This window comes from Westerdykella ornata (genome assembly GCF_010094085.1).
Source record: "Westerdykella ornata strain CBS 379.55 unplaced genomic scaffold EI97scaffold_10, whole genome shotgun sequence".
Lineage (NCBI taxonomy): Eukaryota > Fungi > Ascomycota > Dothideomycetes > Pleosporales > Sporormiaceae > Westerdykella > Westerdykella ornata.
The window spans coordinates 46,171-60,616 of record NW_022986860.1 but is presented as its reverse complement, the minus strand read 5'-3'; the positions used below and the strand labels follow the sequence as shown (position 1 = coordinate 60,616).

General features: G+C 53.9%; 7 protein-coding genes across 7 annotated transcripts; 1 reads left to right on the top strand and 6 right to left on the bottom strand.

Annotated features, from left to right (window-relative positions):
• Nucleotides 1–530: 530 nt before the first annotated feature.
• EI97DRAFT_377397 (FAD-binding domain-containing protein) lies at nucleotides 531–2,545 on the bottom strand (the record flags this gene model as incomplete). The annotated part of the gene is made up of 2 exons (XM_033795605.1): nucleotides 531–603; nucleotides 657–2,545. 2 exons carry the CDS (start codon nucleotides 2,543–2,545, stop codon nucleotides 531–533), a joined length of 1,962 nt encoding a protein of 653 aa, XP_033653878.1.
• A 1,094-nt stretch (nucleotides 2,546–3,639) lies between these two features.
• On the bottom strand, nucleotides 3,640–4,646 carry EI97DRAFT_35890 (uncharacterized protein). The gene has a single exon (XM_033794929.1). It carries the CDS (start codon nucleotides 4,316–4,318, stop codon nucleotides 3,644–3,646), a length of 675 nt encoding a protein of 224 aa, XP_033653877.1. The 5' UTR covers nucleotides 4,319–4,646; the 3' UTR covers nucleotides 3,640–3,643.
• On the top strand, nucleotides 4,588–5,535 carry EI97DRAFT_450199 (phosphatidylinositol glycan class L; the record flags this gene model as incomplete). The annotated part of the gene is made up of 3 exons (XM_033800269.1): nucleotides 4,588–4,804; nucleotides 4,863–4,971; nucleotides 5,016–5,535. 3 exons carry the CDS (start codon nucleotides 4,588–4,590, stop codon nucleotides 5,533–5,535), a joined length of 846 nt encoding a protein of 281 aa, XP_033653876.1.
• A 4,256-nt stretch (nucleotides 5,536–9,791) lies between these two features.
• Nucleotides 9,792–11,887, bottom strand: EI97DRAFT_35948 (uncharacterized protein). Its single transcript, XM_033794936.1, has 4 exons — nucleotides 11,811–11,887; nucleotides 10,512–11,508; nucleotides 10,161–10,448; nucleotides 9,792–10,062 (listed from the first exon to the last, which is right to left on the bottom strand). Exons 2-4 carry the CDS (start codon nucleotides 11,494–11,496, stop codon nucleotides 9,992–9,994), a joined length of 1,344 nt encoding a protein of 447 aa, XP_033653875.1. The 5' UTR covers nucleotides 11,497–11,508; nucleotides 11,811–11,887; the 3' UTR covers nucleotides 9,792–9,991.
• On the bottom strand, nucleotides 11,677–13,185 carry EI97DRAFT_35704 (uncharacterized protein). The gene is made up of 4 exons (XM_033794910.1): nucleotides 12,933–13,185; nucleotides 12,763–12,882; nucleotides 11,811–12,702; nucleotides 11,677–11,753 (listed from the first exon to the last, which is right to left on the bottom strand). Exons 1-3 carry the CDS (start codon nucleotides 12,942–12,944, stop codon nucleotides 11,914–11,916), a joined length of 921 nt encoding a protein of 306 aa, XP_033653874.1. The 5' UTR covers nucleotides 12,945–13,185; the 3' UTR covers nucleotides 11,677–11,753; nucleotides 11,811–11,913.
• Nucleotides 13,031–13,756, bottom strand: EI97DRAFT_35907 (uncharacterized protein). The gene has a single exon (XM_033794931.1). It carries the CDS (start codon nucleotides 13,621–13,623, stop codon nucleotides 13,117–13,119), a length of 507 nt encoding a protein of 168 aa, XP_033653873.1. The 5' UTR covers nucleotides 13,624–13,756; the 3' UTR covers nucleotides 13,031–13,116.
• On the bottom strand, nucleotides 13,220–14,399 carry EI97DRAFT_433172 (uncharacterized protein). Its single transcript, XM_033798337.1, has one exon. The coding sequence runs from the start codon at nucleotides 14,336–14,338 to the stop codon at nucleotides 13,715–13,717; it is 624 nt and encodes a 207-aa protein (XP_033653872.1). The 5' UTR covers nucleotides 14,339–14,399; the 3' UTR covers nucleotides 13,220–13,714.
• Between the last annotated feature and the right edge of the window lie 47 nt (nucleotides 14,400–14,446).

The following is a 14,446-nucleotide window of genomic DNA, read 5'->3' as shown; positions in this document are numbered from 1 at the left end:
ACCTAACGAACGCAAGCGGCGACTCCCAGCAACGCCGGGGCGGAAACATTACCTTCGACAAAGACTTTCCAGAGCGGGGCTACACGAGGACGGAAACAGCCAGTGAGAGCCTCGTGGAGGGAATCGAGAAGAGACTGTCGCCTGCGCAATTCGAACCTAAGGACGAGGGAGAAAAGTCGGGGGCCAGATAGGGCTTGAAGGGAATGGAGTTTGAGTTCGACTAGATGATCGCGGTGATGATGCGACAAAATCGGAATCGTTGATGCAACCTGGCCCTTAAGTTGTTGTGGGAAGGTTTCGTTCGCTGGCTCGAGCGGGCCACGGTCTGCTGGTGAAAGAGCAATGCAGGACGAATATTGAATCATAACGGTTTCAGAATACAAGCCCCATGAATCACAAGATAAATGACTACAATGCTCAAAAACTCCGTTCATCCCTGTCTTGCCTGGTTATTTCCCAAGCGATGGAAAGCGAAACAGCCACTCATACACTACTATAATCACAACCAACCATAGTCCCACCCGGCTGTCTTACTCAACGGGTCCAAGCGGAATCGTCGGTCTCGGAGTCTTCTTGCTCTGTGAATAACACGAATACATCGGACTATACTCAGTCAGCACCATATCCGTCACGCCACCGCATCAGAAAGCACTTACTCCTCATACCCCGTCCATCCTACACACTTCCAACAATTAAACAATCCCCCTTCATCCCACCTCTTCTTCACCCGCTCCAACATCTCATAACTCTCTCCGAAAAAGGTCCTCTTCCAATCCTCCTCCATCCAATCCCCTTCATTCATATAACAACCACCTCCCGGCGTCAGGTCCTTGAATGGCTGTATCGCTTTGCTAATCGTGTCTTGAATCTGGGCTCTGAGTTTCGGGGACGTGGTGTGCGTCCAGAGTCCGCCTATAATGACGTGCCACAGAGCGTCTCTCCAGGCTGGATTTACGCTTGATTTGCGGGCAAGGTCGGGAGTGTTGAACGGGCCTGTGGCATATAAATGCGCAGCACCGCCAGCATGATTTTCATAGGATAACTGCATCGCAGCAAGTACGGCATCAACGACAGCGTCAATGTCGCTTGGAGTCTGGAACAGCGTTTTGGGGAGCAAACGGCCGGATTCCGAGATACCAATGCCGACCGGGCCGTTGCGGGCGATGGAGGGGGTTTGGGTGAAGAAGTGCCAGTCGGAGAACTTGTGGAATGTGTGGTAGGCGCTTTCTGTGATGTTGAGGCCTGGGTAGGAAGTGAGGAAGTCGTGCCATTGGGCGGTGAGCTGCTTCACTTGTGTTGTGTCGGCGTTGGGTTGCACGAGGATAGAGACCATGTGGTCCGGAAGGAAGAAATTGTAGCCTGCAATGCCATGCTGGGCGAAGAGGGTCTGGTTCGAGGCCAGAGCGCGAATGATGTCGCGGTGGACTTTGGATTGGGTGATGTTGAGCTCTCCGTCCGGTGCTGGGAAATCCGCCTGGAAACTGTATACATTGAGCGGAACCGCCCGATGCAGCTGGAACTTGTAGGAAGTAAGAACCGCATAAGTTCCTCCGCCGCCTCCTCGCATGGCCCAGAAGAGGTCCGGATCGGTGCACTCGTTGATGGTCCTGAGCTGGCCATCTGCAGTGACCACGTCGAACTCAACCGCTTGGTCGACCATCAATCCATACATTGGACCTAGGGGACCATGACCGCCTCCTTGGCCAAACCCTCCAGCAATGCCGACAGAGCCTACGGCGCCAACAGTGACCATCATGCCCAGAGGCTCGAAGAATTCCCAGGCTTCTTGGGCTTGCACGCCCGCACCTATTTCACCGATGTCTCGATACTCTGTTCTGCACCCCTTGGGCTGCAACACTATGTGATATGCCATATTCTTCATGTTATGCGTCCAAATGGCCAGCGAATTGGCCGCATTACTGCGACCAAAGTAGTCATGTCCAGTGTTCTTGACTGATATGCGAATTCCATGTTCTCTGGCGAAGTTGAGCGTTGCGCTGATATCCTGGGGACTCCGTACATCCACATAGTAGGTCGATAAACGTCCTAACGAGCAGGTCCCTGGAACAGGTGAGGATGGGGAGAAGGAATTCAGGGTGCAGCTAGATTCCCCGCAGGTCTCCCAATCCAGGAATTCCATGGATCCATATTGCCTAGTCCGGGCGACACCATTCATGTAGTCCTCCACAACGGCCAGGCATTCCTTGCTTCCTGACCCTGCATAGCATGGTGCAGCCCATGGAATTGTAGTCTTCAGTCTTCCTCCAATGCTTTGGTTGAAAGCACTCCATTCGACAGATGAAGGCCAGCATTGCTGTCCGGGAACGCACGTATAATTCGAGATGAAGGCCGGTGCTTCTGGATCCTGTGTAGGCGGAAATGCAGTACTGGGTTGCCCCTTTGAAGGCTTTACGAAAATTGGTTGTTTTAATATGGAAAGAAGAAGCAGTAAAGTGAGGAAGAGCGTTGTGATGACGGTCACTCCGAGGGGACTCAGTTGGCAGTGGTGATTCTTCCGTCTTCGGAAGGGCCAGCTCTTATGCATCTGTCGTCTTCCCTCAACAATATTTCCGATGTCTTTCTCCCTATCCCGCAATGCGATAGGCAAGGGCGAGGTTTCATCGAGAAGGGGTGTCTTCTCGCTTGGAGCCATGTCGACAATATCTTTCTGGGATTTTAGCAGCTTCGCAATCCGCAGAATCCAGCGGCTTTGATCGCGTTGAAGAAACGATAGTGCAAGGCAAAAGGCTGGAGGTTCGGGTATATGACAGGCGAGTCCCAGGGTTATCTTTCTTCGAAAAACCAACACGTCTCTCCTTCGGGACAGAACAGGAGCCCCAACATCGCTACATTTCCCCGGCTGTCTGTTCATTGATATATCATGCTCCATTGGGGGCTTTTCCTTGCAACAAGAAACTGTGCCGTACTGCGCAGCCATGCCCTATCCCGTATTGGGACAATGGCTGACGCTCTGGTACGCTTTCAGCCCCCAACCCCCAAACTCTGGTTGGCGGCCAATACCAATACCAGGCCAGGAGATTTGAGAACCGCCTGTATATTTAGAGAATGCCTCAAGGCAAATCCAATGCCACCATGTGCGGACAAATTCAGACGCAAGGCAACGGTGAATAATGGCAACACGAGGAGATGACGCTTCGTGATCTGATTGTGGTGTTGAGTCAAGCCGAATCCGCCACTATGGTCCCCATATCCAATGATCCATCCCTCCCGCTTGAACCGATTTTTGCTCGGCTTACTGGTCTGCACCGACCTTGCACTTGGCAGGGCCTGTTCATGGGTTGAATTGGCTCAGCGTTTCAGTTCGTGGGATACGAGGTTGGTGTATTATGCCAGAGTCGGACGAACACGAGCTCGTGTACCTGGTACATATTGTGTACTCCTGTGTCTGTACTCCGTCGAGGAGAGATGCTGTAGTCCATAGACGAACCTATAGGCTACGAGACATCATCTGGCGCGAAGCTGATCAGGCCTTTCCTTCTGATAGAGCGACCCCAGATCCACCAACGGAACTGCTGTACAGAACGGCGTTCACAATCCAGCAGAGCTGTCGGGTGAAATCAGCCTCCCGCCAATTGCATCGGAAACCAGCATTGTGCTATACGCTGATGGACTGAGGTTCTTTCTAAAAGGCATCAAAACCATTCCACCATAAATAGCCAACTACAGCAACGCAGCTGGTGGCGGCGTATGCGAGATCCATCTCAACCACACTCCAGATCCAGAGAGCTCCGATGGGGGGCGCAGTCTTCATCACGAAGAAATAGCCGTTCACATTTCCAGAGTATACCATGTAACAGCCCGCCACGACGCTCACCACGAAGAAGAATAGGTTGCGGAGGGTTGGCAAGCGGCGGGAGAAATCGACGTGAAGTATATAGACGAGCAGGAAGAAGATCGGCAGTGCTGTGCCTGCCCTTTGGGCGATTTCGGACCAGACCACCTCTTCCCTGTATTGGCTGTACACAATAACATCGAGCGTAAGGTGCAAGGTAGCAAGAGTGATGGAGTATAAGATGGCGTCCCCAAGAGGGCCTATGGGTTCTTCTGGCTCGGGAATCTCGTCCGAAACTCGAGGGCGCTTGTGTGGGTTCCGCTTGTCCAGTTCTCTTTGCCGTTCTTCTGCAAGTTCAAACAACGTCTTTCCCTTCGGCCCAGATCGGTCCGGGTGCCGCAACAGGTACTCAACGCCATTCTCATCGATCTCCGTCGTCGGCTCGAAACCGGACGCTGTGCTCACCCTCTCCTTGACGCTTGCACTCTTGGCAGCTGCCCGGCGTTCTTTCCGGTTACCAGCCATGAGCTAGCTCGAGACACAATTCAGGGGGCCGGCTGCTGCCAATTGCTTGGGGGATGAGTCGTTGAGGAGGAGGCGTGGCGATGTGAGATGGACAGTGGAAGTGGAGGAGCAATATTCACGACGCGTCGGACCGCACGGAAAGCTTTCGGAAAGAGGGGCCCAAGCTCCTACCGGCGAGACTCACATAGATAGATGCACCCCCAAACCTCCTCCACTCCCACGCCTCGAGCACTACAGATCTTTAACCTGTACCTTCTCTCTGGTACACAATGAATTGGATTACCTGGGCTTCAGTGCCCATACTGGTGTTCGGCATGTGGCTCTACTCATCGCAGGCTAGCAGCTCTTTTCCGAACCTTCGTCACAAACGCATCGTGCTGCTCATTGCCCATCCCGATGACGAGGCCATGTTTTTTGCGCCTATACTGCTTGCTTTGACGCGTCCAGAGAATAGAAATCACATCAAGATTCTTTGCTTGAGCAGCGGTGGGTCCAATGCCCTGCAGTTCCCTTTTGCTCACACCCGACTGACGAACACCCCCAGGTGATGCGGATGGCTTGGGCGAGACTAGAAAGAAAGAACTTGTGAAGAGCGGCCTGCAACTGGGAATACATAGTGAGGACGATATACTCGTGATTGAGGACGAGCATGTGTTCCCTGTGCCGGCGACAGGAACAGCCCGTTAACCAACAGTAGGAACTTCCCCGACTCCATGTCAGCGAACTGGCATCCTCGCCTGATAGCGAACCTCCTCCTATCAGCATTCGCCCCGAAGATGGCATCCCTTCCTTCGAAACAGGCCCCCGAGGCAAACATTGATGTCCTTATCACATTCGACCGACACGGCATCTCCTCCCACGCGAACCACCAGGCACTCTATCACGGAGCGCATGCGTTCCTGAAAGCGTTGATGCATAAACACAGCGGCTGGGACTGTCCGATCAAACTTTACACGCTCACTACTACAACTATAGCGCGCAAATATCTTAGCCTACTCGATGCGCCCCTGACCATCGCAAGAGCGGTGCTCTCTCGCAAGGAGCTTGGAAACTATCCGACGCCATTGGTCACCATCAGCTCACCGGTTGGCTACAGAAAGGCGCAGAAGGCCATGACAACTGCTCACAAGAGTCAGATGCGCTGGTTTCGGTGGGGTTGGATCACATTTTCACGATACATGATCATCAACGACCTGCGAAAGGAGAAGACGCTGTGAGATAGGGATTGATTCATCGGGCTATCCAATTTCCCACAAGGGATCCTCTCGAGAATGCATGAGCATCAGCTCCCTGCGGTGTATGAAGTCAGAAGTCGAACAATCCGACGTACCGGGTTTAGTCCACGCTCAGCGCCCAGCAACGTCATCGCACTTGGCCATTATTTTGACTATGGTAATGAGCCAGACCTTCAGGAGGCCATACTATTCCAACTCTCTGTCACGAGATAAGGGTGACGCTTCAGAGGGATAATGCACTCCCCTCAACGTTGCTGCAGCATCAATCGCGGAAGTGACGGCGACCAGTGACGGCGACCACATTTCAGGACTTCGGATGAACATATAACCTTGCCACGACGGTTTGGTTCTTCTGCAGCGTTCGCTCGTAACGTAGCTCAATCTGTTGTCAGAGAGGCGTTCGCCATGTCACAAGTCAGCGTTTGCAGTATCAGAGGACCCTGGCCACGACTGCAGTATATCGTACAAGTTCTACTGCTCACATCCAAATGAGCAACAGGATTGAAGTCGTCGACGCTTAGCCATGTTTCATGAAGCCGTTATCGGTCTATCAGCCCGGCATGATCAAATGGATGGTAAACTTGAGCTCAGCTTGTCATATACGGCGACCCCCACCCTACATTGTGGCAGTATCTATGTATCGACGCGTATATTTCACTGCACCGCTTCGCTAATTCGCATCATATGCTCCAATAGCTACCATGGTATGCTCTAGCGTGCCACGCACCACCGCTACGAATCGGACACCAAGCTATATCTTCACTGCCACCCTCTATCTTTCACACGCGAATCTTATTCACACATCTAGGCATTCGCAGCGACGTAATGACAAGTTAAGGATCCGCTCGTGACAGATGTGTAGCTTGGGACGCTTTAAGAGTTGATCGTTAACGGCACCTAGACCGATTCGACTACATATACACTGATCCTCAGCCGCGATATGCCACTCAAAGATTTCTCAGTTTCCTCGGACCGGGGATCCTTAAGCTCCATCAGTCCGCGTCCATCATTGCTTCGGCGAGTCTCATCTTTCCTGGCTTCGATACCTAGCCGTGGAGCGATGCCGCAACGGACCGAGACTGCGCCAAACTTAGAGAATCCATCGCCAGCTCGGTGGATGTGGTTTCCATTCCAACGAGAATTTTCGTCTTCGAGTCTAGCGCAGGAGCTTAGGGCACCAACGGTGGAGATATGCCCTAATGATCCAGAAGTATACTACTTCTTTCCCCCATTCGAGCATGAACAGTGCGACTGCAATAGCGTATTCTGCGGGCTCTGCCGCAATGATCGGTGTCGCCCTTTCTCAGCAGATTGGCCCAGCGGTGCAACAGAGAATATCCGGCGTTGTAGCCTTAGCCGACCATGTACGCCATCGAGAGCGGGACAACCATGTGCCCATTTGGCCATGGATCAACAAGCAGTGTTGAATATGTCACGCCGGAGAAATAGTCGATTTTCTGGATTGGCTTACGAACCACCACGGAATGCAAGAATACCGTCCTCCTCACGGGGAACAGTGCATGCCGGTGCAGGAAGAGTCGCTGTGCCTGAGGTAGCTGGTTTCAGATCAAGGCCTCCTACACGGCGCGGTCCAGTGCCAGAGAGTGAGCGGGGATCGACCTTTGAGAGCCTACTTCGAAGACCATACTCACCAGCCTCGAATCCGCGAGAGACGCCCTCTCCGAAGCTCCATCATTTCTTAGGAAATGAATCGCATCCTTACGTGCGTAGGCATGAGGCTGAGTCATTTCTCTTCCTGACAGGTTCTGCTGCAACTGAACCCTTCACTACCTCTGAGAGGGGATCGCACCATCATACGCGATCAGGATCGGATGCCAGCCAATACTACGCCGATACTGTCTATTATCCACCACGGTCACCAAGTCCTCATCCGGCTACTCCTCCACCGTCAGTTCAAAGGAACACCTACCCCCTTCGACCTTATCGTTCTCCGCCCACATCCTCTGCAGCGCCTGCAGCACACACTTCGGCTCCTCGCATATCCAGCCCGTTACTAAGCGTATCGGGTATTGAGAGTGTCCATGCTAGCGGAAGTGTGACTGTGGATCGCGATGGTCAGCCCATATCCTTTGACCTGGAGCTGGAGACCACCGACGTCTATCGCATCCATAGAGAACGACGCTCACATGGAGACGACACTCGAACACATCATGGCGGCACTGCCGCCAATGACAACAGCGGAAGCAGTGCCGATACTCGTAACTCGTCAGCAACGGAAACGTTCGCCCAGACTCCGTCAACCATCGGCGGCCGACGGCTGGAATTACGAGGCGGTGCCCCATGCGTGCCACGACTAAGGGGAGGTGGGAGCTCGGGCTCAGAGTCGCGAGTATCAATATCTTCGATCGGTAAACGGCTGAGGGATATCTTCTGGACTTGTGGAGGCAACTGCAATGTCCCAGACCCTGATGATGACTTGCCTTCCTCACGGCCAAAATTGAACTATGCAAACCCTTTGTCAAATGGGGATGCCAGAGCCGCGGTGCCCTTTTGGAAAGGAGGATTGGTAACGCCAGTAGATCAACGGTATACGCCTAGATTGAGGGGAGGGGGGAAGCCCGAGGAAACCAAATGTGTTGTCGACCTGAAGGATGATGGCGCCCGAATTCCATTTCTCACCTGGTTCTTGGCTGGCGGGACCTGCGCACCCATAACTGCAGGACAGTGGCGGAAGCGGAAGCCAAGGAAGCGGATGGGTGGCTTGGTTGGTATGGCCATATATGGGCATAAAGCTGGTATGCCGTATGATGACATGCAAGAAGCATCGCAAAAGCCACAAGGGCCGAAAGAGGAGGAACCAGGTGAGCTCTATTCCCCAAATGGGAAGAGTGTTCATGGGATAACGGTGCAGGCACCGGGGAAGAAGGAAAACGGTGATAGCAAAACTGGGGAGTCTGATTCGAGCAACGATGATGCGGTTTCCGCGCCGAAAGACGCAGAATCTGCAGCGGCTTCTGCTACTGGAGGTGAGGAGCCGAAGAATGCTGTACAAACCCTCGCGCCGACAACGCCGGTGGATGACCCTTCTGGTGAGGAAGAGAAGCCTACTGGACCAGACGATACTGAGCTTACGACAAAGGGCGCCACCAGGAATAACGCTGATGAAGGTGAAAAGGATGGTGCAGTTCTAGAAAACGCAAGTTCAGAAAACACAACCCCAGGGGAACCAGCTCCAAGGCAACCAACTGCAGAGGAGACGCCTCTAGAGAGCCCAGCTCCTGAGAACTCAACGCCCAACCAAACAATATCGAACGGTGCAACACCCAGCGGACCCACACCTACTGATCTAGACGCGGCGACTCTTGAAAACGCAACTTCTGAGGATGCAAGCCCTGGAAACTCAACGCCCGAGGACGCAACTCCTAAAAACGCCGTTGCTGATAATGCGGCTCCCGAAAAGCCGACTGCAGAAAAGCAAAGTGCAGAAGGAACAACTTCAGAACACTCAACTTCAGACAACGAGACTGCGGGCAACGCAACTCCAGAGGAGCCACCGCCAGCAGACCCAGCCTCAGCAGATCCAGCTCCCGAAAATGCACCATCGAACGAAGCAACGCCGAACGGCGCAACTCCTAACGAATCGGACTCCGACGAGACGCCGCCGAACGACACATCACCAAACGCCACAACTTCAAAGCACACAACTTCCGATGACGAAACACCATGCAACCCTTCACAACAAGACGCCAAACCCAACGATGCCACCGAGAATGTAGCTATTGCGACCCAGCAGGGAGATGACGCCCAAAAGACCAGTGAATCAGTCGAGGCCCAAGAGGACGCCACCGAACATGCAGATTCAGGACAAAGCCAAAGCGAGAAAGATAAGTGTGAGGAGGTCGCTACACGAGACACACCGGGGAATGAAGGTACCGCCGCGAAAGACGATGCTGCGTCCCCTTCATCAGAATCCTCTTCAGAAGGTGACAATGCCGGCGGTGGAGATGGTGGGCTGACCTGGGAGGCGAGCATGCGGGGTGGTGGAGGGACTTGGTGGGATTGGGGGTTGCTGGATTAGAGATTGGAGGCTCGCCTTCTTTCGTGAGAGGCGTCTGTCTTTTTCTTCTTCGATGAGTTTGCGGGTTGCAGGTGGATGAGAGATTAGCATCTTCGGCATCTCCGCTCAGCCTTCTACGCCTTGGGTCCAAGTCCGCAAAGAAAGAATCGATGATTAAGACAAAAGCGATAGATAGATAAGAACAATAGAGGTGTTCGCTCCCCTCTGCGTGGGGTGAGAATTGGCGGAAACGGATGATGGTTGGTAAGGAGATACAGAGGTCGGCATGTCTGTATTGGGCTCTAACTTTGGTCGGTGAGGTGGAAATGAACAAGATACCGACTTCCACATGTAAAGTGCTGAGTACGCACCCAGAGGTTACTGGCAGCCTAGCCTACCTGCCAGTCTGTTCCCCAACCTTCATCGCTCCATCACTCGAAGAATATACAATTCCAACCAGCTCCCTACCTGAAACAGCCCCTCAAAACAGTCTCCCACCCCTTCTCCTCCCTCGTCCCAAAATATAATCCCATCCCATCCTAACGTCCCCCTCTCAAACCCATCGTCGGCGAATTTCCCTCAAACAAACTCCATTTCTTCTGCCCATCCGCAGCCGATAATTCCCTTCCCGCCTCAAACGAAATCCCTTTTTGCTTTGCAGACTTCTCCGGCGTCTCCCCAAGCAGCGAACACCTCTTGTACCCAACATCCGTGGCCTTCCTCGTCGGCAAGGCGTCAAATCGTGCCCTCTCCGCCCTGTCCCTCTTCTCCGTGTTTTCCAAGCGCAAGACTGGTAGACTCCTTCTCGTCATCGCCGCGGACATGGGCCTGAAAAGTACAGGGCCAAAGCTTGTTCTTGCTTGTCGTCTTCCCGGGCCTAGAGATGGATCAGAGGTCAGCGGAATCTGAGATTTGATGGATGGGAAGCCAGCGTCCTCACCCATCCCTTCCTTTTGTCCCGTACTTCGGCTGAGACTCGCGCTCCTACGTATGTTTCCAATACTAGTTTTCCTGTTGCCCTCAGAGTCACTGGACGGACTTCCAGACAGCGCAGCCGCTTTTTCAGAGATGGGCCGACCAGCGTTCTCGTCGGCATTCTTCTTCCTCTTCATCGCCAACTTCGCGAAAGGCGACGCGCCGCCTATCCCAGCATAGAAAGTAAACGGACTGTTGGAAATATCGATGCCAAAGTTCTTGACACTGCTCGCTGGCGTAGACGCTTGGCCGAAGACAGGGGGCATATAACCATGGGCAGCAGTAGACGTTGAAGCGCTGACCGCCGGCCAAGGTCCTTCCCACGATGTGCCCGAGGGTGGAGGCGTCGCGGGCTTTCTTCGCTGTGAAGAGGCAAGCGCTGGAGAGGAGGCTGGTTTGCTGGACGCGGAAGTTGTGCTAGAGGGACGTTTGCGGAACCTGGGAATATGACCTTGGGATTGCGGTTGCGATGATAATGTGCAGGATGCGTTGCTGTGGCCGGAATCGATGCTGGATGTCACAGAAGCTTTTGCGGGCCTGGGAATCTGAGAAGTCGTTTGGGTGATGGTCTTCTCAAGGCGGAGCACGTGCGTGGTTAGGATCTGGATACTGGTGTTCAGGGGCTCCAGATGGCGGCGGATGTCGCAAGTCGCGTGATCGAGACATGACGGCGGCGATGCCTTCGTCGGGCTCTGCTCTCGCGATGCATGGTTATTTGCAAACGAGACGAAGCCGTCACCTTGAGCCTGATTCGCCTTGGGGGTGTCGTCAGGCGTGGAGGCGAGTTGTTTGGCAGTGGCCGGGTCGGAGACCGCCTGGCCGTGTTTTACAGCTTCAAGTCCGTCGAGCCGTCGTTCGACTGAACTGACACGCTCGGAGAGATGGCGTAGCAATATGGCAATGGAGTTGATCGCGCTGACGACAGTAGCCGGGTCCAGGTCTGTCGCCATCGCGGTGAAGTGCTGGAGAAACGATACTGTTAATGTTGTTGATGATGCAACTGTTCGGGTTGGAGAAGTGGGTTGTTGAAAGTACCGTGGAAGCTCGCGGTTTGGATGGCAGGGAGAAAGTAAGGTTTGCAGCCTCGGTTGGCATGGCAGGCACAGAGGTTACCTGAATAGGCCAGTGGGCGGAGACTGCTCTTTCGGAAGCTTGACACTCATGGAAGTTGGCAAGTGCGAAGGGGGAAGTGAAAGCGTCCTGGTGTCTGCATCTGTTATAAGGCACTGTAGGATGGGGATAAGTAGTTGAGAGAGGCACGTACAACTTGGTCGATCCATTCCAACACGCTTAGAGTCGTGAATGCTCCGGATTCAGCCCTAGTCACCTTGACCGCGCCAAAACGGAGACAACACGCTCCTTCACCTCTATGGATTCGCAGCCTCGACAACCCTCACCCGCGCCTCCATCTCCTTCCCCTTCCCCTTCCCATGCATCTCATCCCACCCAACACAGAGCTTCCACGCCTCGGCAAACTCGCCACAATCCCACTCCTCCTCCGGCTCAAATCTCGACCCGCGATACTCATCCTCCTCCTCGTCCTTCCCCTCCCCCCGAGAGCCCGGCCCAGGACTGCCCGGCACAATCTCCAACAGCAAACACCTTCTCAACTTCTCCTCCTCCAGGTCGTTCGCAAACGGACACCACGGCCTCATCCACGCGGCCGCAACCGCAACTCTCTGCTTCCTGGTGCGATTCTCGGCGGCCATGAAGGCAGGCCGCCACGTCTCTCCGGGCTTGGAAGATTTGATTGCGAAGGTTAGCGTCTGCAGGTTCGGATAGGTGGTCAGGAGTCTTTTGCTCTTTTGAAGGACGTCGGGCCAGAAGCGTCTACGCCAGGCATACCCCACGGTCTCGACGTTGCGGTCAAAGACCTGTTTGTGGATCATGCTGTCTGTGCTAAACACGACATTTCGCACATAGCCGCGATACCGCGGTGCAAAGTCGGTGTTACTGGCGTACAGTCTGAACAAGTTCCTGGAGTAGAGGAAGGGGAGACTCTCGGCATGGAGCTGTTTGCAAGTTCGAAATAATGAGATGGGAACGGATTTGCTGATGGCGAGGGGAGATTGGGGTCCAAGGCCTTTGTGCCGGACTATGACGGCTTTGGCATTGCGCCGGACGTGGTAGGCGTCGGTGGAGTAGATGAAAATGGCCTGCACGTGATGTGAGTGGGCGTCGAAGCGGAGATGATGAGTAGGGAGGAAGATGCTCACTCCTTCGATTCCAAAGGCATATTGGTAGATTAAATCTCTGAGTTCACGGGGCAGGTCTAGGAAGCCTGTCGCCTGAGGCACTGCTTTGTAGGATTGCACCCATTCGACATCGGGCGGGAGCTGAGGAGTGTCAACACTATATGCCGCATTATATGCATTTGTGAGCGCACCGTATAAGGCATTTTTCTCCTGCTTCTGATTATATATGTCAAGGATTTTCCAAAAAAGCTTGAAAACGCGGAGTAACCAAAAAGCGTGCGAGCATGTTCAAGGCAGACGAACGGGGGAATGTTGAGTAGCCCGACAATCCAGCAAGGCGCTTCAGCTGGCTAAAATTGGGGCTGCATCAGTACGCTATTCCTGATTAGGACGAGCACCTATTGGTAAAGGAATCCCTTCTCCAATAGACGACAGATTCCGCACGAACACGGAATAGCCAAAATGTCCTGGCCAATAATCCTCCAAAAAATGGTCTGATATTGTACGACTGACTTGGTGATGGCTTTTCTGTAAATGAAGAGCGCATTCAAACCCCATATGACCACCTCCGATCGAAGTCTCAGATATCCAACAAGTTGTACAGTCGTCGTGGGGAGTATACTGTGTTATGTTCCCTGGTCCCTTGGCATGGCTCTGTATCAGTCTTGGACAATAGTTCCGGCTCGAGTTGCGTGGAAATGACCTCCATATCCATCCTTTTCCGCTTCGTCGAAGGCGCATGTTGATCGTAGTATGCGCGCCGCCAGCTCGCACCGACTGTTGAGTGGTCGCTGCCAGGTCATCCACGACGTAGCTGGGGTACAAGCGTCTGGAGCGGAGCGGGAGAAACCGGGTTTCCAGCACACATAGTGTAGGCTCCATCAAACTTCACCTTCTCTTTCGTGACGCGGGATTCATCTGTCAAACGATCCGTTTCCCAATCTTTCAAACCAACCAATTCATTCCCTCGTTCTCAAGCAAAAGGTTTCGCCACCTTCCTCGTCTCCCTCCTCCCCGTCACCGGATCCCTCACCTCCCTCCAACTGACCGGCTCCAGCAACCTGCCCTCCACCCCCCATGCCAACACCACCCCCAACTCATTCCTCGCAGTACTGAGATAATACCCCGCGCTCTGATCTCCCAGACTGATCACCTCGGCGCGCACAATATCCCCCACGCGGAAACTCTCTTCAACCTTGACTTTATCCTTCTCCGTAGCTCGGATATCCTCCCGGCGGATCTGCGCGAGGAACGAGGTGCTGCAGACGGACGAGTCGACCACGAGGATGTCCAGAGAGGCAAAGCGCGGGCCCAGACGGGTGACGCGTGCGAGGACGGTGGACGAGACCTCGGGGAGGATGGAAGCTCCGCTGCCGCTGGAGGGACCCAGGATACCGGGAGAGGTGGAGGAGGCGGGGGGAGGGCGGGAGATGCAAAGGAGCGGAGGAGATTTGCCGTTCGGGGTGGATTTGGAAGTGACGGCGCCAGCGATGGAAGCATAGACTTGGGAGTTGTGGATGTGGGTGCCGGGACCGGGGAGATAATTAGTGACGGGGCCGAGAAGTTGGCCTGGGAGTGCTATCGAAGGGAGAGTCATTGTGTTGTTGTTTGTGGGGTGGGGTGCGGTGGTTACGATGTTGACCGAAGTATTGAACTTTTTGGTGTACCTAGGCTTAGGTACTCCGGCAAGACTTGCTGATTAGGC

Excerpts from the sequence above, each read along its gene's own strand:
- EI97DRAFT_433172 (XM_033798337.1), bottom strand. The coding sequence starts at position 14,338 with ATGACTCTCCCTTCGATAGCACTCCCAGGCCAACTTCTCGGCCCCGTC.
- EI97DRAFT_35948 (XM_033794936.1), bottom strand. The coding sequence starts at position 11,496 with ATGGCGACAGACCTGGACCCGGCTACTGTCGTCAGCGCGATCAACTCC. Across the intron at positions 10,449-10,511 it reads GGGACAAAAGGAAGGGATGG|GCCCGGGAAGACGACAAGCA; the intron begins GTGAGGACGCTG and ends ATCCATCTCTAG. Across the intron at positions 10,063-10,160 it reads GGATGGGCAGAAGAAATGGA|ACTGTTTTGAGGGGCTGTTT; the intron begins GTTTGTTTGAGG and ends AAGGGGTGGGAG.
- EI97DRAFT_35704 (XM_033794910.1), bottom strand. Across the intron at positions 12,703-12,762 it reads ATGCCTTTGGAATCGAAGGA|GCCATTTTCATCTACTCCAC; the intron begins GTGAGCATCTTC and ends CATCACGTGCAG.
- EI97DRAFT_35890 (XM_033794929.1), bottom strand. The coding sequence starts at position 4,318 with ATGGCTGGTAACCGGAAAGAACGCCGGGCAGCTGCCAAGAGTGCAAGC.
- EI97DRAFT_35907 (XM_033794931.1), bottom strand. The coding sequence starts at position 13,623 with ATGGAGCCTACACTATGTGTGCTGGAAACCCGGTTTCTCCCGCTCCGC.